We start from the raw sequence: 24765 nt of genomic DNA on the forward strand, positions 1-24765 counted from the left end.
TTGCTGTGATCATCAATCGGTACATGTCAACTGGTCTGTGGTGATATACGATATACGATACAGTTGCTGAACTCCATATGTGGAGATAAAGGAAGGCTACTGTTGAAATATATTTTTTAAACGTTTGTGGTTAAGTGGTTAAGGTCTTATACTTTGGTTGAGGCCAGACCTAAAGCTACAGTACATACATCCAGTACCAGACTTGAAAGAAACATATAAGCTCAACAGTCAGTTCCAGCTGGCTGTGTTGCTGGAACAGCCACTTGTTCATTTATTGCTGGCTTACTTTTGTGTTCATACCTTTCGTTTCATTTCAGAGGCTTTGGCGATGTATTATCTTGCTACGCTGTTCAGATGATATATCTTGCATTTTCTTCTGATATTTCATGCTCTTCTACTGACAGTATGGCACCTTTTCTTATGTGCTGTGTAAATTACTTGGTACTAGGAAAATCAGACTCATGAAAAGTGCTAAACAGAAATGAATTTGTTATCTATAACTATTAATTGTAGAGATTGTGAGGACGGATGTGAGGACGGAACGCATCCTCAGATATTGCACGCTGGAAGGTATGGCATTCTATAGCTCTGGTCCATAGCTTTTAGTTACTCCACTGCGCCCTCTAACGATATTGCCAAGAGAAAACCTTCATATAGAATATTTTTCCTCCATTGAAAAAAGTACCTTTTATATGTGTGGTGGGGGGCTCGGAGTGCTTCCGCTAAGGAAAGTAGAATTTCTAATGACACAACCCGCCTTTGCATTGGTGTATTGTATTGGTGTGTCTTTTTTTTCATATTGTTTTTGATTGTCGTTTGTTATCTGCTGTCTTTAACCTTGCTCTGTGCAGCACTTTGGAACCTTGTTTAGAAAGGTGCTACAAAAATTAAGTTCATTATCATTATCATTCTGCGCTGTGATTGGCTGAGCATCGCATGAGAAAGAGAAGGAGAGAGAGGTAGGGGGAGGAGGGGGAGAGAGATGTGTGAAAGAGAGAGAGGGGGAGAGAGAGTCAGAGAGAGAGGGGGGGATAGAGGTAGGGATGTCATATGCCCGAACAAATATGGACTATAATAATTATTGTTATTATTATTCATGCAAAGATTTACATAAAATATCTGCTGCAGAATGGCTGTATACTGTATAAGAGAGCTCTGCTACCAAGCAGAAACAATGCGTGACCTATTGATGTCACTGCAGCACTCGCCTGCTCTGAGAAGCAGTCCTCCAGCTGTGTGAGTGTGGTTGCAGGGGAGGGAGCTGATGGGGCTACATCTGGGGCTTGGTCTGTCACCACAGGAGGAGGCGCCCGGACAAGGGCAGGGGAGGCGGGCAGAGAGGTGGTACGGGAGGGGGGCGGAGGCGGGGTTTTGGCGCGCTGGGGGGGTATCGGTATCGGCCCTCCTCCGGGCTCCAACAGCGTGTAGCTGTGTCGCTGGGTGGCGCTCTGTCCTCGGCCCCCGGGGCCGGGGCGGCGCAGGGAGATGCGGCGTGGCAGTTTGCTCTCCGACAGCGAGTTGCGGATCTTCTGAAAGTTCTTGCTGAGCTGGTACTGGCGGAAGGCCGTCTGAATGCGGCGGGCTGCCCGCCGCGCGATCAGATGGCCTCCGTAGTTCTGCTCCAACTCCTCTATCTGCGCAGTGAGAGAGAGAGAGGGTGTTAGTTTAGTGCAGAGGTATTCAATTAGACAGCGGGCCACATTGTAAAATGACTTCGAAGTAGTGAAGACCGTGTTCGTGGTTAACATATTTTGTCCATTATGGTAACTTATTAGGGCCTGCTTCATACTGCATTCATGCGTTTAGGTGTTTGACATAGGATCGTCTCTCCATCTGTGCAGGTCCTTTATAATGCACAGGCTTTGAATTTGACATTGAGAAAATTGGAAGTAGATATTTCAATATTCTGTGCACGGTTCTCTGGCATGGAAGTGTGTTTGTGAGCATAGTATTGGAAGCAGGCTGGCATGGTGAAGCGCTTACATGTTTGTAAGGTTTTTATCCGTCCTTTTATGTGCTCTTATGATGTGTTCTATTAATCAATAATGGAGAGTTAGACTATGATTCAGCCCAGGACTGATTGAGCATGAATGAATCATACTGTGTAAAACCTGCATGGATGGAGATGTACAAATTGGAAGATGGACAAAATCCACTCAAACTAATAATCAAACCACTCGACACAAGACCTGAAAGCTACATTATTCTGATTAGAGTAGACAACATTTCTGTTTTGTTTCTTTGATGTACTGTTGACGGCTGATGTAGACAGTTATAATATATTCTCTGAGAATGTTGACAATGACAGCTAGCTAGCTAGAGGATTACTGCTTTATATTAGAAGTTGCATTAGTGACAGAGTTTCAAGAGAATATTTTTGTGGATATAAAATGTAACAACAAAGAGTCTCTGATTGTGGGTTTAGTTTATACAGTAGGACACTGACAGGACCCTGACAGTGGTACAGAGACAATGAAAATATGTTGGTTTTAATGTTGGTGTTATCTCATTTATGAAGTATTCACTTCACAACTGATTTTGGTTTTTGGTTAACCATTAACGAGCTTAACGGTTTACGGTTATGAAAAACATTCAAAATGAACATTCTGTACAACCAACCACCTAATAATAATTTTGTACATTTATTTTTACATTGGAATATGGAATGTGTTCCAGGGGCCACAAGAAAGCTCAGCTGGGGCCGGAGTTGGCCCGCAGGCCGCCAGTTGAATATAACTGGAACTTTACTGTCACTATCAAACATCTCCTCGGCTAAATTCACGTCGGTCGCACAATGTCCTTGAAAGATCAGATGAGCAGTATCGGACTGCCACGCAGGGCGATACTGTTCTTGCATTTTCTTCTTGGAATTAGACCCATAGCGTGAACACTATCAATCCTCATCTTGCAATCTAATCCTGGATGAAGGGACACTGGAGGAGGACAGATGGGCTGTGACACTGAAAATTGAGAAGAGTAAACACCCTCATGGGCCAATTTCTGCCCTGCGGCTCAGTCCTAAATCACAGCATCCTCGAGGCTTTCTCTCCTGCATCATATGTTCAGCTCACGTCTCAGCTTCATGTTCTCCTTCATCTTATAAGCAAGGCCCAGAGAGACAGAGAGATGGGGGGGGGGGTTGAGGAAGAGGAGAGAAAAAGATAGCCACACGTGCCTTATTGCAAGTGCACACACACACACACACACACACACACACACACACACACACACACACACACACACACACACACACACACACACACACACACACACACGTTCACCCACACTTTTGTGTATGCATTTGCACACACATAACAGATACATATGTTGCTCTCACATCCACACACCCACATGATATTGCGGCAGGCAGCACCGTTAACAGAGGCACAGCAGAAACAGTGGCCCCTTCAGTGGATCGCTGTGAGAAATAAAGATACCTTGAGCTGCCACGACAAGAGTGGTTATTAGCTGTTACCATGACGACCTAGCATCTTTCACCATCCTGTCGCCGTGGCGATGGCATCGCTATGGTGGCCGTGGGAATTTCTTGCGAGTGTAAATAGGGACATTAATAGACTTTTTCAGCATTTTGAATATAAACACCACAAACCACATATCACTTGCAGAAAACCTTGGACAAACTCCTGCTAACTTTTGCACACACACACACACACACAAACACGCACGCACGCACGCACACACACACACAAACACGCACGCACGCACATCACACACACACACACACACACACACACACACACACACACACACACACACACACACACACACACACACACACACACACACGCACTACTATAAAAGAGGCATTGTTGCATTTGCAACAGAGGTGTATACCTGTTTGTTCTTGTTCTCCAGAGAGATTTCATATTCGCTCGGTCCCTCTCTCTTGATTCCTCCGCCCAATGTTCCCTCCATTTCCTGTCCGCCATCAGAGGAAGAGCCGCCTTCCAGGCTGAGCATCTGTCCACTGCCATGAAGACAAAAATGTGTATACTGACATTAGAGTTTGTGACCTTGAACCTTCATGTGCGTACAACATTGACCCCCAAATGGGCTCTATGCACACACGCCATTTTGGAAAGAACTTGAAACCCCTTCCCTATATACTTCCTCAGACTGCTGATATTAATGAAGGCTCTGTTCCATTTTGGTCAAACAGAGGTGCTGCTATTGTGCGTGTTGGCTCACTGGAAACACTCTGCTACGCCAGTGGGTCTCAAAGTGTCCTTGAGTGGGTTCCAAATGGCCCTGTACGGCTGTGTACAGTACACTCTCAGAGTTATGGGGGTCATTGAAATTAAAAAGTTTGAGAACCACTGCACACTAAATGGAACAGAACCTTAATCAGTACCATCGGTAACACATGTGAAGGAAGTATAGGGAAGCGGCCCGGAAGTAGGAAGAGTTGTTCTGTGCAAGGTTATAATAGTTAACTAAAACTAACTGAAATTATAGACAAAATACCCTTAGTTTTAGTTTTTTATCAACATTTATAATTATGCCTTTCGGTCACCCTTTGCTTTGAGTTGCTTAGTGGATTGGATGATTGCACTCTCACACAGTAATAAAGGGAAAATAACATATTGGTAATTTTTACACTCTAACTGTGTTAGGGAACTCGGTATGGTATGGTATTGGTCAGTATCTCTCTCACAGGCAAGACAGAACTGTCATCATTAAAGGCAATCTCTGGAGCCAGTGGCGATCCCATCTTCAGAATCAGGGACATGCTGCAGGATGACAACGCCCGCCCCCCTACAGAGCCAGGATCATCACAGATTACATCCAGAATTTGGGAGTGGAGAGGATGGAATGGCTTTCCGTGAGTCCAGACCTCAACCCATTTGAACACTTGTAGTGCAGGAACAAACACTCAATAAGAGCCTTTGTTTTTTAGATATATACCCATACCCGGGGTAGAACAAAACAGGACATAGTTTTTTCATATCTTTAGGTTGTCCTGGAAATGGATGGTCACTCATGAAAAATCTGAAAGACCCGTTTCGTTTAATGACTATAGAACGACCGCAACAATGGATGACGGGCGGACAGACAGACAGACAGACAGACAGACAGGTTCCAAACCTAGTCTCGGCCATGCCTTTTAATTGGCCTGGTGGAGACAATAAGGGAATACTTATTTGATACCATGTTTTTACCCATTCATATTCATGTGGAATCTATGATTCTCAGGCAGGCCTAATAGCTCTACTCCTCAAAGCATCAGGAATGACAAATATTGTTATTGTATTCTATAGCCCATACAGTCTAAAATAAATGCAGTAGTGCTGCACACAAAACAATTTGTGTGCCGTTCCTAATGAATAATCATCAATCAGAAGCTATATGGAAAACAATTTGGCTCCAGGCAGTCAAAATAGCCACACACTATTAAAATAAATATATGAAATTGAGAATAAGCTGCTAATTGATTAATTAAGTTAGAATGTCACACAGTAGTGTATTGTACTTACCATAGAAGGCTTATAGAACAATTCTTTGTCATTCCAGCTGTTTTGAGCCATAGAGAAATGGGGATCCACTCATAATTTTGATGCCACATGGGTCCGACGTGTGGCATTGCGTGCGGTTAGGGTTTGGGACAAATTGGACAATGTTAGTCATGGAGTGAGTGAGCAAGCTTGCGTCAGTGGCACATCAACATAAAGCTCTGAGTGCATTTCCTCTATCACAAACTATAAAGTTTTAGTTATTTCTGGGTCTTGGCTCTCTTGAGTGGATGTTGTTATGTCCAAATAAATGACTCACCTAATGCATCCATTAGCTCGTATGTTTTAGTTTTTTCCTTCTCCATCTTCATCCAAAAACAGCTAATGGATGGGTGCTCAAAACACCTCATGGTCAGGAGGTATGGCTACATGCACATCCCAGTAAATTCAACGGGAGCTCGAACTAAATAAATAAACTGAAAAAGGAGAAAGTCTGCACACCGTTTTAAAAGCTCACAAAAAAACTTTAATTACCAGAGCAGAAGAAAACATATACAACGTTTCGGCCTCCTTCTCCTTGCTCAAAAAACCTTTCATTCATACCATTAAGGCAGTAAATGATCCTGTTATATATATCATGAGTTGCCCATGTACATCTAAGTCTGTGTACTTGAACTTGAGATACAGTGTACTTAATATACATTGTGTACTGCCTGTACGCCTGTACTGTAGCATTCTTTATCTACGAGAGACATCTCAGCGCCAGCAAGGTCAGCCTTGCTGCAGGCACGTTACTTTGTCTCATATCTTATTGTGACATCATTATGATCCAGCACTATATATGTTCCTATTTGTGTAATAAACTCTGTGAACCTTTAGCGTGACACTGTCTCGTGTCGTGTTATTGTTCTCCCGGGCCCGGCGCCGCAGTCACCGTACCAAAGGAATACTTCAACCGGATTAATCACACACCACCCAGCCTGCACACACTACCAGTCTGTCAGAACCAGACGAGCTGGGTCCAGTTTAGAGAATACAACAGATACCATGTGTCTCGCTAGATTTGTTTTTTAAAGGACCTATAACATAAAATTCAACTTTTTCTATTTATTTTGTGTTTTTGGGGCTCCCATATGTGTTTTCTATCCCTACTGTGACGGCCCCATGGCCTATGTCAGGGTTTGTGTGTGCTTTACTAATAGTAATCTGTCTTTCAGTGTGATGGGACCTGGTTGGAGAGTGGTGGCAATCAAGGATTGGAGGCAGCTGGCCAGTGCCTCCAATCACTATAAAAGAGCCACCTTGCCTGTGGTTCTTTCTCTTCCACCTGGGCCACACCCGAGCATGGCCACACAGAGCATATTGTTTGTTTGACTATCAGTTCTCAGTTTGTGGTGGCAGTTTAGCTTCCCTGTGAGGTTTTTGCTGGAAACATGTGCTTTATGTACTTTAAAATTAATGATTCTATTTAATAAACGTTACATTTTTGCATTTATCCCATGCTTGTTTCCCTTCTTTGTTATGGTCTGAGAGCCAGACCTTAACACTACAAATAACCAATTTTGAACAATCAGGCTTTCATATCATATAGGTGCTTTAATGGAAATTGCTCTCAGGAACAGCTCAACTGATTTTGTCCTCATCGTGATGTCATTAATGTCACCCTAATTCCTCCTCTTCTTCAGTCTTAAGTTCCAAATTTTTATGTCCACTTTGTTTACAATGTCCACCATTGTTGATTTTCCAAGCTGGCATGGAATGGAAACAAGCCTGGTTATATCTAGCATCAGTATTATAATGACTCAAATATTAAATGCATGTTATTTGCACTTTAATGTATTTGCCACTGTGGACCTGCATTTTTGCTGTTGTTGTTGCTGTTTGTTTTTACTGTTGAGACCGAAGACACATTTCCACACATGGACAATAAATGAAACTAACTAACAAAACCTGGTTGAGGAATGGGATGCCATCCTACAGCAAAATGTGTCTAGGTTGGTGACCAGGAATAGGATCAGGAGGAGGTGTGGCTGATTTGGGATATTCTACCCACTACTGAGTTCCATAACACTGAGTGTAAAAATTGTGTTGTTTTTTCCTTATTACTATGGGATAGTGCAATCATCCAATCCACTAAGCATCTTTTCTTAAAGCAAGGTTGAATACCAACCATTTGCCATTAACCATTTTTTGGAGGCGCTACAGTACGTGTAGCAGTATTGCTCATTCCACGAATGCCCGATCCTTACAATCTATACCTCGTTGTACAGGTGACAACGATCAACGATTAAAATGATATAAAACATAATTCCAATTGGTATTATCAAAGTTACGTTTTCAAACTTTTATTGCCGAGTTCTTGTAGTTTTTATTACATAATACTTACTCTGAGCTTTTTGAAGTACGAAAAAAACAACTAAAACTAAACTAAAACTAAGCATTTTCACCAAAATAAAAACTAAATCAAAACTAGCAAACCCGCTCTAAAAACGAACTAAAACTAACTAATTTAGAAAATAAAATGTCAAAACTAACTAAAACTATAATGAAAAACCCAAAACTATTATAACCTTGGTTCTGTGTGCATAGCCCATTGATATGTATTTGGCCGCGGGGACCCTGAAATTATCTTTTTTTTTCAAATCCTTTGAAAATAGCAGATCGATTTACAAGCCTTGCAAATGTGAACTTGTACCTCGGCTATGTTCAAAAGTAGGGTTAATAGGATAGATAGGATAGATAGGATCCGACAGGAAGCACGCACATCTCCAGAAGTTCTACAGGTGCTGGTCAAAAATATACGTACAATGAAAAGGAAGGGATGTCCGCACACTGAATCACTGCTCCCAGGAAAATTATTTCTTTCTTGAACAACGTTTCGACCCTTGTGGGGTCTTCAAGTACAAAACGTCTTCGAGTACAAAACATCAAGAGGCGTATTATATACAACAGCATATGGGTAGGTCAACAAGGAACGAGCTCTGTTGCATCATGTGGGCATACCTAACAATGGATGCCAAAGAAATATCAAAAGTCCATTTACTTTAGTCCATTTAATTACTTCCTGAAAACGAAAACGTGCTGCGTGATGCTACGTGTCGAGGCCCACATCAATAAAAGCCAATTATGAACACCTATTGAGAACCACTGGGCTACAACAACCAGGGACATATAAAGTGCCAACGACGCCAGGGCTATAGAGAGATGTGTTTAGCATTTTGAGGTGAATAGGAGTGACAGGTTCACAGGAAAATAAATTGAATTGGCTCTGTAATCCACCTGAAGTATATTAGAACGAATTGGTCTGACCCAAAGTAGTGCTTCTACAGGTTAACCCGTTCTGTTATTTTCTCTCCTCTTTTTATGCTAACAGATTATGTTTTAATTTCTCGAAGTAAGATGTGTTCGGGGTTCTGTTATGTTTACACAGTTTTGGCTCTAGTGCAGGTTTTCAGTCTCAACACGATAAAATAATTCACTTAAAATATAACCCTTTTTAGTTACACCTGATGCTATATGTTTTCCTTTCAATACATTATAAGTACTAGTCCTTACCCATTTAAATATATGAACACCAAATTAGGTACAGTGTGGGTAATGCAATGTATAGATCACTCAGTGGTGTGCTTTAACTAGTAGGGCTAATAGTTTAATGACGTCATGTGCACGTCACATGCATGTGCGCATAGCCACTCAGCTCGTGCTAGTTGTAATACCTATTCAATAGGCCTATATGATGGAAAACCAGCTATTCAAATGTAATTGTATTTCTTATTATTTAGTTGCATTGTTTGTTGCACTAACGTGCACTTAAATTGTCTAAAAGACTAAAGTGACTATAATAACAGAAAACGCAACACTGATGCAGCAATGATAAGGAGCTGATGTTTACATGCACATATGCTCTATATGGACTTATTGGTAGACAACGTAAACTCATATTTGTAATGATTATATGCCTAATTCCAGTTTCCAGAAGAAAAAAATAACTGCCAACAGCTGGGAGTCAACGCGCATTGTCGTGCATGTGTGTGTATGTGGGGGAACTACTGGGGCGGCGCCCCGTGCAGCCCTACCGCCAGCTCACCGCTGTAAGATCACATTATTGTTTGGGAGGGAAATGTTAACGGATGAGCTTGGGAAGGGCACAAAGTTAGGTAAGTGGAGTGCAGAGAATTCCATGGGGGGGCGTCTGTATGTTCCTGGAACTCACATACTTAAATACGTCTCTGTGTGGATGAGACACGCACAAACTGCACACGACACATGCAAATTGGTTTTGACATGGCTGCAGCGCCCTGGACGGCGTGACTGGCAGGCGTTTGCAGGTGTTTACGCAGGCCTATAGGGATTTTGAATGACTCGCGCGACCCGTCGTGAGACAGTTAATCGAGGCGATGTTTTTGTTTTTTATTAATAGTTTTTTATGACATGCAGTGCAGTATAGGCTATCCGCTATTGTAACATTGTCCTTGGCTTTGACGCACAAGTGACTACAGGAGTCACAGGACATGGCCATCTGTAACACACCCACGCACCCCCCATCACAATGCCTGTGGTGTCACCCGCGTTTGAAGTGATATCGAGGTACGTGCAAACATTGCAAAGTTGTCGCTATGATATCGGGGAGGAAGCAAGAGTGAATCCATGTTACTTATCAGTGTGGCTGAAGCCAGGCTAGAGGCTTGGGGACTGAAGGTGCGTTCAAAGCAGATATAATATAATATGTTTCCAGTTGTTTCAGTCGCTTCGCTGTGGTCGCGTGCAGGTCAGCGTTGGTTATAAAAGAAGTCCTGTCGTGCCAGCTCACTCGTTTCCATGCAGGAGCTGTAGCTGTGTTCCCCCTATAGTGGACAGTGGGGTTACACCAAGGGGCCAGCTATAGGCACTCCAATGTTGAAGCGCTGGGCCCTAGTGGTAAGAGGAAGGACTGCAGGCGGACCCGTGGATTCTTGACGAGGAAACCCCGTGCAACCAAGCGCTCAATGTTAAAGCCCAGCTGCACTTCCGCATTTGGACACCAAAATTTGGTGTCCAAATGCTGAATCAGCGAAAAAATGCGGAAATAGACGGTACTTCCGGCAGCCTTCCGGGTGCTTCAAAACGCCACTGAGCAACTTCCACTGACATGAATAGCGGAGGGGGCGGAGCTTCGCGCCAGTTCAGTCTCTATCCTTTTAATACTCTATGGGTTACACTGAGAACAGTGGCCTGTGACGCAGGTGTTTCTAGGGGGCGGTGGTGTGAGGTTGCATGTTTTCCCAAGTGAGTAGAAGGGGACATTTTTATTCACTAATAAAGTTATAATTATTCTATAATTTGTTAAATGTTAGGACCTCCATAATACTATGGTCAATGCCTGTGTGAAAAGTCGGAGCGATTGGTGCAGCCAGTGAGGAGCTACAACAGTGTTTCAGACATTCAGACAGACATTGAGTGAATGATAGGTTGATGATAATTGTAGAAAAGTCCACCAGTTCTGATTGGATGCCCCTTGATAAATACAGCCTTGATTAGGTATTAGATTCAGCTTGCATGCATCCGTTTTGTGCTGTTTGACATTTCCTGTTCTGTGCTTGTTCACGACAGTAAAAGTATTCATGACTGCTGACTGTTTGTCTCCACCAGGACATAGCATGTCGGGGAATTTCTTTTCGCTCCTGCGTCCTTCTGTCTGTTACAAATCTCATTCCATTCCAATTGACTAAGATTAGCTTCCAAATTTGCAGGATTGGCCCGTTTTGAACAAAATGCCTCAATTTTAGGATAAATATAAATGTTTTATTTTTGTCTCAAATCACATTTCCCATGACAAATAGGAAATGTCAGTATTATTTGTTAGTGAATGCTAGCATGTGGTGCCTAACTACCTACAATATGTCCTCTCTGGTGACTGAGCCCGGCTTATCAAACATTAAAGAGATATTTAAGAGACATTAGTGTGTGTGTGTGTGTGTGTGTGTGCGTGTGTGCGTGCGTGCGTGCGTGCGTGCGTGCGTGCGTGCGTGCGTGCGTGCGTGCGTGCGTGCGTGCGTGCGTGCGTGCGTGCGTGGAAAGGAAAATCAAGAGGAAGACGGAAGAAAGTGAAAGTGTGTACAGGTTTGTATGTGTGTGTAGTAGATGGAAAGCATAAGAATGTGTATGCGTGCATGCGTGTGTGTGTGTGTGTGTGTGTGTGTGTGTGTGTGTGTGTGTGTGCGTGTGTGCGTGTGTGTGCGTGTGTCTGTGTGTGAGAGAAAGCGGCAGAATGTACAGCGGGAGGCTGCAGACAGAACTGTGTGTGTGCTGGAGGCCGTCGCTATCAAAAAGTCTATTAAAACACTGCCATGCTCCGACACTGCATCGGAATACATTAGAGTACATTAGAATACATTATGGGATTTAAATGCAGAGGGGAGATATTAATGCATCAGGACCACACTGCAAAGACGCCTTAATGACATGGGTATAGTAAACACAGTAACACACACACATGTTTGCACGCACACGCATGTACAGTATGTATGTATGTATGCACACACGCACGCACACACTAACTGTAAACAAGCAGATTGTGTCTGCCTGCACCCATGATGTCATATAGAGAAATAAACATCTGCCAACTCACTCAGAGACCCATATACACCCTACTGTACAGCCAGAGGATCACATAATCTTTATAGTCATCATGAGATCAAGACGGATCTGTGTGATTTTTATATATTCTATCGTGGTTTACAGGTGTTAAGGTTTACAGGTGTCCATGTTAAAGTTGGAGAGAATTAGATGTTCACGGTTCACGTGAGAAATTTGACAGAACTTGGTCTACGTTTATCTCATTATGTTGAAGACTTTACAAATTTGTACTAGCCTTTGTTCAGGCCTATTTGTTCAGTCCTATATATTTATTATTGCTGTTTATATTTTGTACATCGTGTATTTTCCCTGCATGTCACTAAAAGATTAGCACTTTGGTGATTTGCTGTATATATTTTATAGGTACTTTGATGTAGATCATGGATGTTTTATTGCTGTTCTGTAATGTGACATGTACGTTATAGCATTGAAGTGTAATTTTATTTCTGCCTCTTGGCCAGTTCCCAATTGTAAAAGAGTCTCTTTTTACTGGTAAAATAAAAAAATAAAAGTGGTGAGGTGAACCGGCGGCCAGACCCCGCCGTCTGTCCCCCCAATGGTTACTGGATTTGACAGGGCCGGATTGCACCTCCATCCCGGTGCTACCATTGCTGGTGGTGGTTACTACTATTGATTACTATTTATTAGGGTTGTCCCGATCGGATCGGATGATCGGAAATCGGTCCAGTCAGAGATCATCAAACAAAGAGGCGTGAAAGACACCTTAGATGAAAACAAAGGAAATGCAACCCCCGCTATGCATGATGGAATAGGTGTCTGTAGTACTCTCTCTGAATGAGAGACATACTTTTTAAGAGTTTTAACTTGACGTCAGTTCTATAAACTGTATTCACTCTAATTAACCAATACATCATTATTTTTGCTATGATTCCATGCTTTCATGCTTTCAAACTATCCTTTGTCCCGGCTGCTATTCAACTGCTGAACATTAGATAGCACTCTATTCTTGCCTTTTTGCACACACTGCCCTGCACTAATGCACTTTTGCTGACTTTGCTACTATTGAATGTCATGAATTCTCTGTCTCTATAGTGCCCTGTTCTTAGATCTTAATCTTGTCTTGAATGTTTGTTGTGTGTATTTTTTTTTTACTATTATCTGGCTGCAAACCAATTCCCTGCAAGGGACAATAAAGCTAACCTTGAACCTTGAACCTTTCATAGAAAGAAAAACCCCACAATGATTTGACATTTTGCCTTTCAATTATTGAAAGGCAACACAAAAGACTAGACTAGAGTGACATACATTAGGATATTTGCTATTGTTATATGGCATAAGTGTTATATAAAAATATAAAGATCGGATCGGGAAAGATCGGTAACATGATATGTCTCAAAATCAAATGATCGGAATCGGATCGGGAGCAAAAAATCAGGACATCCCTAGTATTTGTAGGTATGGTAGATTATAGATAGGAGAGGGGAAATCAAAAATGGAACTGTTTTAGTTGAACTGCCTGTCTGTTTACTCTGCACAATGGAATAAAACAAAGTGAATACCTGAAAAAAACAAGAAATGATGACGTAGTCATATTTGTCAGGTGAAACAAGCGCTGTCTCCATTCTCCCAATCCCCCCCCCAATCCCCCCCGCCCCTCACCAGTTAGCTCAGCTGTTGTCGCTTAGAGCTGGTCTTAGAGTGGCTGCGGTGTGCTAATATTGTATTAGTAGGAGACGCTTTCCCAGGTCGCTACTATGTGATTGGCTACACGAGTTTCAGACTATACCATTGGCTTAGGGGGCAGTCAATCATGACAAGGTCGCTAAAAAAACAGACAAGTTATATGACAGGTTTCACCTGACAAAAACTAACAAAAAAATAAATCCTGAACGCAGCATAGAAGTGCTGTGAAACCTTGCACGCACATTTCCACTACGTTGAGGAACGTAGTGGTGGTAATGCCACCCTTTTAATATTGCCCTATAGCGCCACCAAGAGGCACTTTCTTTTGTGCAAATAAAACACACGTACGTTTATATTACTCCTACACAATTTGTCCAAACATCACAAACCTTCGTGACCTGGTGGAGACCTGTGCTTTTTCTATTCTCTCTCTGAGATGGAATTGAATTTTCTCGATCCCTCACTCTCTCCCTCATTCCCTCACTCTCTCCCTCATTCTCCCATTCCCTCACTCTCTCCCTCATTCTCTCATTCCCTCACTCTCTCCCTCATTCTCTCACTCTCCCCCTCCATCCTCTCTCTCTCTCTCTCTCTCTCTCTCTCTCTCTCTCAGGGAGGAGGAGGTCATGAGAGAGTAGCATATCTCTCATGGCATGTCGGGTGAAGAGCAGACTGATGCATTAGACAGATACATTTAGCAGTGCGGGTTACACTTCCACAGCCAACAGGCGCACACACGCACACGCACACACACACACACATACACACACACACACAGACACACACACACACACACACACACACACACACACACACACACACACACACACACACACACACACACACACACTCTCCATGTAGAAACGGACATATGCTATATGTCTGTGTATGTATGTGTCCCATTGGTGCGTGCAAGTGCACGCACGTCTGTTTGCGCATGCATCACCTCCAGCGACTTGGTTGCTATGTCAGCAAGCCCTCCAAACAGGACTAGGTGTCCAAATGTATGAACTATAACATAATTTTGGACAGGGTGCACTACTACATATTCCTGTCTGAGGAATAGACAGATGATGATATAAATATAAATAAGGTAGTTGGGAAGGATCAAAAAAATCAGACAGTTGAATAACATCATTCACTGCATGAGACAGAGTGAGTTATAGCACATGGTAGAGCGAGATGGAATCCATCCAATAGGGCGGATGGAAACACCAGTTATTAGAAAGCATCAGTTAAGGGAAACAAGACAGCAAAAACCAATACATGGCTAGACCTTTCCTTGTATAGGCAAGGTGTGAAATTGTGGGCAATTTGTCAGAGGGATAGTCACTCAGTGACAGTATAGAAGAGTGGTTTCCAACCCTTTTCGTATATCAAGGTCCATTATTTATTCGGCATTTGAGCCACGGATCAGCATTTGATGAGATTTAGCCTCTCAGACCCAAAACTATTTTAGATTCTGTCCACAATTCCATGCTGTATTGATGTGGTACCATAGGAGAGATAACAGGCAAACGTTGATAAAAAATTCTTCGAGTATTCTCTAAATGTGCAGACTTCTTCTAAATGAATTTATGTAGATTTTTACCAATAATTTACCGGGTAACTCAAGAGTTAAAGATCTATAAGGGTCCATTTGGTTACCAACTCTCCATAATTTATCTGGGGACCACCTGGAACCGCCTCAAAGACCACTCAAGGACCAATACTGGCTGTTAACATGGCATGACATTTGTAACGGCGAGCTGTTTATTATTATTATTATTATTATTTCTGGTATATGTACTTTTCGCTATTTCCATATATATTTATACTAACGACTTATTGGTTCTTTTCTACAGTTATGGAGCTAAGCTTATATCATCATCATCATTTCGAGAGCGGCCTCAGAGCGCTCTGAGGCCTCAGAGCGTCTACTATAAGAGACAGCCTTTGCCTGGCTTCCAACGAGATAACATTGCTTATTTAACTGTTCGCTATTATTCTGTTGGTTAACTTTTGCTTATCCTTTTGGTTTATGTTTAGCTCCCTTCGGGAAGGAGTGTTAGGTTTCAGTTGTAGTTCCTCCTCTGTTATCGGTTTTGGTTGGGCGAAGTTATTGTTTTGATGCCTCCTTTTTTTTCTGGGAACACCCCACCACTGTAAGTTATACCGCTCTGCTCTAATATCCTACCCTATTTATAATACTGTCTAGTTATCGCTATTATAAATGATTGCCAATATACTTGAAAGTCGATTAACTGCCATCATGTATCTATTGAGCCATTTGTATTAAGACTAGACTAATGGTGCGTAACACATACATGTATCCATGACATGACATGGATACGCTATGTGCGTGTGTGTGTGTGTGTGTGTGTGTGTGTGTGTGTGTGTGTGTGTGTGTGTGTGTGTGTGTGTGTGTGTGCACACGTGCATGCACGCATGTGACGCGTGTGTATATATATTTTCTTCTTTTTACAAATGTATTTGCACAAGCAATATACATTCCAGTCATATCGTGTGTGCTGTTCCTGCCAAAGTGTATGCTTAACTTAGCTCAACAGCGAGCTAAACTCCAATTCCCATAAAAAGAATGACAGAATCGTGATGTTGAATGTTCTTTACTGAATGGTTCTTCGTCTTTTACAAGGTCATGGAGTAAAAACTGAAACTAACAAAATGAAATACAATACAACATGCGTTCAATTGTCCTGTTCTTTTTACAGTACTTGTAAATACAATTATTTTTTAATCCAAAATTACACAAATTATGTTTGCAAGCCCAGTGCCCACACAGCTGATTACTATCCAGTGCAATCATCTAAACTCAAACACAGGCACATCAAGAAGGCCTTTCAATATAAGGGTCCTTTAAAAATGTATTAACAGCATACAATATAAGTGACACATCGTATGATGTGTGTGTGCTGTTTTTATAAGAGTTTTTTGGAGTGTTTGTCGAAGTCATTGTTAATTTCGCTCCACTGCCTCATGCCTCTCAGCACACAGAGCACTGTTTTCTCTCCTAGCTGCTCTATGATGGATTGTTACAGTACCTAATAAGATGTTATCAATTTGAGAGACAATTATTATGAAGCAAATAACACGCCGTATTAGTAACTGGTAGGGAGATTTGTTTAGTGTAATCAAGACACAGTTTCATACTAACCCTATCCCTAACCTTATTTACACAACGGCAGTTCAGTTATCTCAAGGCAGTTTTGATGAAGTGCAAGGACCGCCGGAACTGAGAGTGTACAAATTAAACCAAATGGAGCCACAAGGGTCCATTTGGTTTCATTTCACGCTCTCAAGACTTAATGATCTATAAGGGTCCATTTGGTTAGCAACTCGTCCATCATTTAAGTTTAACTGGGGACCACCTGGAACCTCCTCTGGGACAACTGGTGGTCCATGGACCACTGGTTGAAAGCCACTGCTCTACACCACCAAGAGTATACTTACTATTCAATTGGAATTAAATTACATTATGTCACAAAGTGGTCCTCCGTTACTGAGATTGGGCACATTTAAGTATGTATATTGGCATAAAGGAAGAGTCATGAGTCTAACTGGTTTATTGAAAGTATGATGAAATGAAAATACAATTATGTAATATCTGCTTCTGTTCTGTCTGTTCCAGTGTGTTCAGGGAACCAGGCTACCAGGGCACCATGTATTGGTCTGGACTGGACCACGGTGGAATAGCCACGGGGGTGTTTGAGTGAGGCATTGGGGCTGCTAAGGATAATGTGATGTGGGTTATGTGGGGGTTGCATGTTTAACCAGGGGAAATGGTACAGCCCACACTGATTGGTGCTGCTGCCTATAAAAGGCTGCCAGGAAGCTCACTAACTCAGTGTTGAATTCAGTGAGAGGGCAGGGTGGAGCTGCACACCCACCTGCCCTGTTTGTTTGCTGCCTGCGTGCTGCCATTTCCCATGCTGTTCATCTCCTTTTTGGGAATAAACCACGGTGTGGCTGCTTTTGTACATCCTGACTCTGTGCTCATTTCCAGCCGCGTATCGGGCAAACACTACAGTCCAAATCACCCAAAACTTATAGGCTACATTTCAAATACTCATTCAGCAACTCTACATATTTGTTACTTCAAGATGTTCTATATTCGTTTAGGTTAATTTTTGAGCAGCGTAGAATGAGATCCAGGTCAACATTGATTTAGCCAACAGTGTGTTAGGGTTAGTTAGGGTTAAACCTAACATAACTAGGTTCAATAAGTAGCCTACATGTACATGTACTTAAAGACAACTTTTTTCAACCAAGGTTCATGTTTTAGGTTGTTATTTGAGAGAATAAAAGATGAGTGTTTTTTCATTTGCTGCTTTCTTTCGTTCTAACGATTTTATAGCTATTTTTGACAGGGGGGCAGGGGCATTCGAAGTGGCTAAATATGTAATTGTTTTAAAAAAAAATTACAGCGATGAATTTTAAGTCCGACAAGACCCCAGGAAATTACAACTGGCCACAAAAGATCACGTGATCTATTGAATGTGAAGGGGGAGGAGACAAACGGACATATTGAGCCTACGACACACAGTATATGCCATCCCCCTAGTATCCCCCTTCACATTCACAGAGAGGATGAGAGAAGGCTGCAAATTGCAAGAAGCGCCTAGGACACAGATTCAATACAGGGAATAAATATTCAGGGAGACATACGACACATAAGTGGCCATCAATTTACCCTCAATGCTGAATGAATAGGACTTTTCAATCTCATTAAGTGACTCATTGAAATTGACACGAGTGAAACCTCTTGTATTGCAAAGAAGCACCCCATCCGAGTGATCCGACGCACAACTGAACCCCCCACCTTCGCACAAACAGCCTACACGGTGTGTAGGCTGTTTGTGTTTGTGTAGTATACACGCAAAGCATGAGCAAATACAGTGACGACTGCTTATACGTAGACGTACCCCCCCCCCCCCAACGTCCTACCCCATCCCCCCGCTCCTGCTCTCTCCCTCTCATTCTATCCATCTCTCTCTGCCTTTACAGCTCTCTTGCCCCATGGCATATATGCATATGTGCATGTGACTCTAATCCCAGGCTCCCTCAGGCTACAGCTATAGGTTTTTGTTTTGATGGTGAGCACTTATACTCACACATGCGATGCATAATAACAGCACGTAACTGCTGTGAATGCAGGCTTAATACATGCACGCACGGAGGCACCCGCGCGCGCGCACACACACACACACACACACACACACACACACACACACACACACACACACACACACACACACACACACACACACACACACACACAGTACATACACATACACACACACGCATTCTCTCTCTCACTGTCACTGACCTAGTGGTCAGTGACCTATAGTGGTCAGTGACAGTGTTTCTGATTGGATGTTGCATGTGTCAGTCTTACCTAGAGGAGCCAGTGGTGTCAGTCTCTGGGTTCTCTGGGGCGGGGCAACAGAACTGATGCAGCACCGTCTCACTCCTGCAGAAGGATGGAGGGACGGAGAAAGGACATGCGGTCGTTTTTTCATGTCATATGAAAGCAGGGAATCATAGCTTCAAATTGACATATTGGTTGTTCAGTGTGACCCACCAGTTTACCAGAGATATGGTTTATAGAGTAATATCTTGCAGAAAACAGCGAGTTGACTCTAACATTATACCTAGCTTATATGTTATGCTTAAGCATTTATTTCATATTTACATTTCAGCTCTGACATTTATTTCAGACATGCTGTGAAGAGTCTGCCTGTGCTATTAACTCATTTTGGATTGAAAGAAAATCCGTTTTTCTCCCCTCCTGAACAGTTAGTCTTGCCGCCATGACTGTCATTGTATCAAAAAGAGTCACCTATCTATGGGAAAAATGAATGGGGTATGGATCAATGGAACCATAAAATGGTCACCACTAGGGATGTCTCGAACAGGTTTTTTTGCTCCCGATCCGATTCCGATCATTTGATTTTGAGTATCTGCCTATACCGGTTTTTCCCGATCTTATTTTATAGGACACTTATGCCACATCACAATAGTACAATATCCAAAATCACAGACAATATCCAATCTAATCCATGATATAATATTGATACTAGGGATGTCCCGATCACATTTGAAAATGATCGGATCGGGACAACCTAGAGCCAAAGAGTAAGACAGAGTTACGCAAACTCTGGGACAACCCTAGTCACCACTGCTGCACACTAAATCCAAGGGTTTAGTACTGAACACTTACAGTATTTGTAACAGTATTTAAACGTGTCTCAGTGTTTAGATTATAAACAGAAGAACATGTTTAGTCGCCGGTAACACACCGGCAAATACGTTTATTTATGTTTACTGTTTAGGTCTACAATCAAAAGTCAATCATACACGTGTTTAGAATTTGAACGTTAGGCCTGGGCCGTGGCTCAGCGGTCCAGTCACGTTGGCTATGGTAGTCCAAGTCTGGCAGTGTGCCACGTGTTCGACTCCCGATCCCGACGGCCCTCACTGCATGTCACTCCCCCATCTCTCTCCCTCATTTCCTGTCAGCCTACTGTCTGTCCCTCTATAAAAAAATATAAAATAAAGGCGAAAGCCGCAAAAAGAAAACCTTTAAAAAAGAATTAGAACACTGAACAGTTTGATGTGTTCTCGTGAGGTGTTCTACTGATAAACATTTGGCATTTAATTATTACACACTGGTGTTTTGGTTTTAAACACATGTCACATGATTTTACAGTGTTATATGCCCTAGCAGTTGTTCTCTGGCTCATGCTCCCACTCATAAAACAAGAGGCCATTAAGCTTCATAAAATATCTTTAATGGTTTGGTGTCCTTGAGCTATAAGAATGTCAGGCAGTGGTGAATCTCTGGCACTGATCCAGTGAGTCGTCCATTCAGGCCTCAGGACACATGGCTGTGACACAGACCAGCCATGACAGACAGTCAGCAGGTCTAGTGCTGACTGTCCAAAAAAGTAACAGCTCAACAACCCTATATGGTGCCCAGAGGTAATGTAGTAAAGACTCAACCAACACCAACACTCAACCAACCCCCCCCCCCCCCCTCCCACACACACACACACACACACACACACACACACACACACACACACACACTCTCTCTCTCTCTCTCTCTCTCTCTCTCTCCTACTACAGCACCGCCACACAAGCGTGGAATGCCCTGTACCACCTCTCTCAAAAAAGGCAAATCACTTGCATCTTTTAACATGTAGACTGCCACCTGGTGGATGCAAGAGCCAACGCTAGACTGCTACCCGGAACTACTTCGTTTTAGTGTGTTGAACGCTGGATACACGTCCGGCTTGGGCTGCCATCTTAGATGCTAAATAATTAGCCTCAATGCTAGCGAGCAAAAATGAAGCCATCCTTGCTCTAGAAAGCACGAATGTTCCAATCGGGATCACTGGATAATCAGCAAAGACCTCCGAACATCGCACGTTTTATCAAAACCATGGAGAGCTCTGTAGATTTAGTTATTCAGCTTTTTAGTCCGGCTGTATACCAGAAGTGAACTGCGGATGCGCAAAACCGGCCTAGGATCGCTGAAGGCGGTTGCCGGTTGGATTCTAATTGGCGGAACGTTCCGTCACGAACTGTTAATTTGTTAAAATAGGCTTGAAAATCCAGTTTTCCGCAGGCCCAAGGGAGAGAAAATGTGGGGGGTTATACAGCGTTTTTATTTTACTGTGTTGTTATGGACTTTTGTTGTTTTTACTATGATGATATTGAATCTTGTTCAAATGGACTAAATGGAAACAAGACTGCAAGGACTTTTTTTGGTGCTATCCCTTTTGGTGTTTGACTGTACTCTGTTGCTGTTTATACATTCTGTCTAATAAACTATTCAATCAATCAAACACACACACGTACACGCACACGCACACACACACACGTACACGCACACACACAAACGCACGCACTCACACACGCACGCACGCACTCACTCACTCACTCACTCACTCACTCACTCACCATGTCATTGGTGCGTGAATGTGGGAAGTGAGGACGCTGGCGTTGACTGTTCGCCGCTTCACCTCCCAATGTATACGAATGAATGAACCATTGTAAACCATTGTAAAGCTATAAAAATGCAATTAATTATTATTCATTAGTATTATGGGTGTCGGATTATTGGGACGTCGGACTAACGCTACGCACTCTGTATTGTTTAAATCATCTAAGTGGAAAAATTGGCACTCCAAAATAAAAGATGCATGCAAGGCTGGCTCAGATGCAATTTGTCATGTTTATTTGAGAACGCTGATGCTGAGCCTTCTTCAGAGCAGATTAAAAAGTATACAGCACCCTGGATTGTATTCTTATCCTTGTGTGCACATCAAAAGCCGATTTCCTTCAACCTGACCCAAACTTGAACTATAACAGCCATGTCAACCACTACTAAACTCCCAAATTCTTATCCCTGATCTTAACACTGACCATAACCTAGCCAGAAATATGTACTAATTGTAACCATAACTCAAAGGAATACTTCCTTCATGGAGACCATAAATTCACAGTGAGAGGTTTCACCAGGAGAGCAGAATGTGTGCAGAGGATCCCTCCACTCCCTGCTGAACAGGCAGTAGACGAAGCTAATCGCTATAGTGCAGCAACAGAGAACACCCACCCACCAACACGGCCAATTGTGTTCCTAAGAGTGGGATTCGAATAATCCATACCCACTGCAATGGGCATGAACTTTACAGCTGCATCACCCAAACATCTACCAGAGCCTTCTTTGCTTTGCATTCTCTCTCTTATGACATCTCGCTGTGTGGGTAGAAAAAAATCACACTGAAGTGATGGGCGCTCTTATCATCATACATCATCACATTCCGGCCAATCACTTTTGGCGTCCTCACTTTTTATCTTCACTTTTAAGCCCTCTGCCAATCAAATCATCACTATGGGGTATCCACACACAAAGCTGGACATAGGCAAAAATAATACAAAGGAGCGTGGAATGCCTACTCTCCTTAAAAAATCAGTCCAGTCTGAAGCGAGTGGTGCAACAGCACCCCCTATTGGTACTCTAAACATCTGGACACAGGGACATAGTCACACAGGTTGGGACATAGGGACAAAGCTGTTCCTTGGAGTGCTTGCACCACTCAAAAATGAAAAGCCTAATTGAGAAGTACTGTATATATTTCACTATATAGTGCTCCCTAAACTATTCGATTTGTGCGTCTGTTGGAATCCATCCCAAATAATTAGTGGTCTATTGACTTCCACAGGCGTGCCATGTGGTTATAGGGACACTCCAATGACTGATGAGATGTAAACAGAGGGAGTCGACCTCAGCCTAATACGGCTAATCCGGTGCCTCACAGGGACAACAGTTGCAGAATGGATAGACGCTGGAGGAAGAGTGAAAGATCGAAACGTTTCTTCTTGTTGTACTATAGGACCCGGAAAAAAAGGTTAAACTGTCCGAGCTGCTCCAGCTGACTGATGAGAGGTTTCTCTGGGGTGCAAACTTGTTGAAAATATGTGTGGGGTAAAAAAAAATCGATAAGCTTTGGCATAAATTGCTATTTTTTCCCCTGGTGAAATAATGGATGTTTGTGACTTCCTTTGTTGATAAATCTAACAAAATAGCCTGAAGGGGGGGGGGGGGGGGGGGGGGGCTGCTACCGCATGGGAGCTATTCAGTTATTCCCGTTCATCGCTCTTACGTTTGGCTCAGCTTGGGTTGGTCACATGGGGACAAAGAGGCATTAGTAGGCCTACTTTATTTACTATGATAATGTCAATTCCCAACATGAATTGATCTTCAAACTCTGCCTCTGAGCGTGTGCACACACACACACACATGCATGCGCGCACACACACGCACACACACACACGCAGCGCACACGCAGTGCACACAGAGCAGAGGCCATCAATGTATACAAGTCACATATATACATAGCAGCCATTACCTCCAACAGCTCTTACAAAGACAGCAGGTGAATATTTAAACACTATACAAGCCCCCTGCTGTCTCTCCCTTCCTTACTTCTCTCTCCCTTTCACTGACTTCATCCCTTCATTATCTTTCATGCCGATGCTGTTTCTCCAGAGAGCACCCTGTAGAGAGTGACGAGAGCATTCGAGAGGGTGAGTTTCAAGGATTCTTGTTTTTTTGTGAGAGAAAGACGGAGAGAGAGAGAGAGAGAGAGGGAGATAGAAAGAGAGAGAGAAAGAAAGAGAGAGAAAGAGTTTGTCCATCAGTCAGTGGCACGTGACATCCCACAATAATTAAAGCTTGCAAAAGTAACCAACTCTGTATAAAAAAAAGGAAGCAAATTAGACCCCAGCAATTAAATTACCGCCCTGTTTCCATCCTTTGTTCCATCTTGATATTATGAGCAGATTGATAGATATCTGGTCAAAACAAACTTCTATTCAAATTAATTCTTCTACGCTGCCACCAAAATGTGCAATACCTATTCAAGGGTTAGTTCAGATTTTTGGACTTAAAGTCATGTATAGGAAATACTGGTAACACTTGCTATGCTTGTTTATAACGCATTATGAACACACATAAACTTCTCATAAACATGTATAATTATATTTATAAGCACTGATAAATAATCATACTTTATAAGCTTAATCATAACACATTATAATCTTTATTATAATGACTTATAATATCAAGTATTATAATACTTCATAACTTGCTATGTATTCCATGTTTATAACGCATTTATAAAGACAATATAATTTTCTCATAAACATTTATAATTTTATATATAAGTACTTAATAATGACAACTGACTACTATACTGACTTATTAATGTCAAGTATTATAATACCTAAAACACTTTATGGTTGAAATAGACAAAATATATATATGAACATCTTTATACTGTCCAATACTTTGATACAGAGGGGGGTGAAATTATGACAGGCAGTTTGTGCTGTCAAAATATGACTCCCCGTCTCCTACAGCTTTAAGTGAACTAAACCTTTAAACATCTCTATTCCCTATTGACACTTAAAACTAACCTAAGAACTCACAACCAAATATGCTTTGCTTTTGCAATAAGATTCATGC

At 42.3% G+C, this 24765-nt stretch overlaps 1 protein-coding gene across 1 annotated transcript in view; it reads right to left on the reverse strand.

Annotated features, from left to right (window-relative positions):
• The window catches only part of iqsec3b (IQ motif and Sec7 domain ArfGEF 3b), a gene marked incomplete at both ends in the record, with an annotated part of 61741 nt that overhangs the window by 29286 nt on the left and 7690 nt on the right, over positions 1–24765 (reverse strand). Inside the window, 3 exons of the mRNA XM_080760792.1 lie at positions 1209–1634; positions 3856–3988; positions 19126–19200. Of these exons, the coding sequence (XP_080616918.1) occupies positions 1209–1634; positions 3856–3988; positions 19126–19200 (634 nt within the window). The remainder of the gene's footprint in view (positions 1–1208; positions 1635–3855; positions 3989–19125; positions 19201–24765) is intronic.

This window comes from Protomyctophum bolini (genome assembly GCF_963924005.1).
Source record: "Protomyctophum bolini genome assembly, chromosome: 4".
NCBI lineage: Eukaryota > Metazoa > Chordata > Actinopteri > Myctophiformes > Myctophidae > Protomyctophum > Protomyctophum bolini.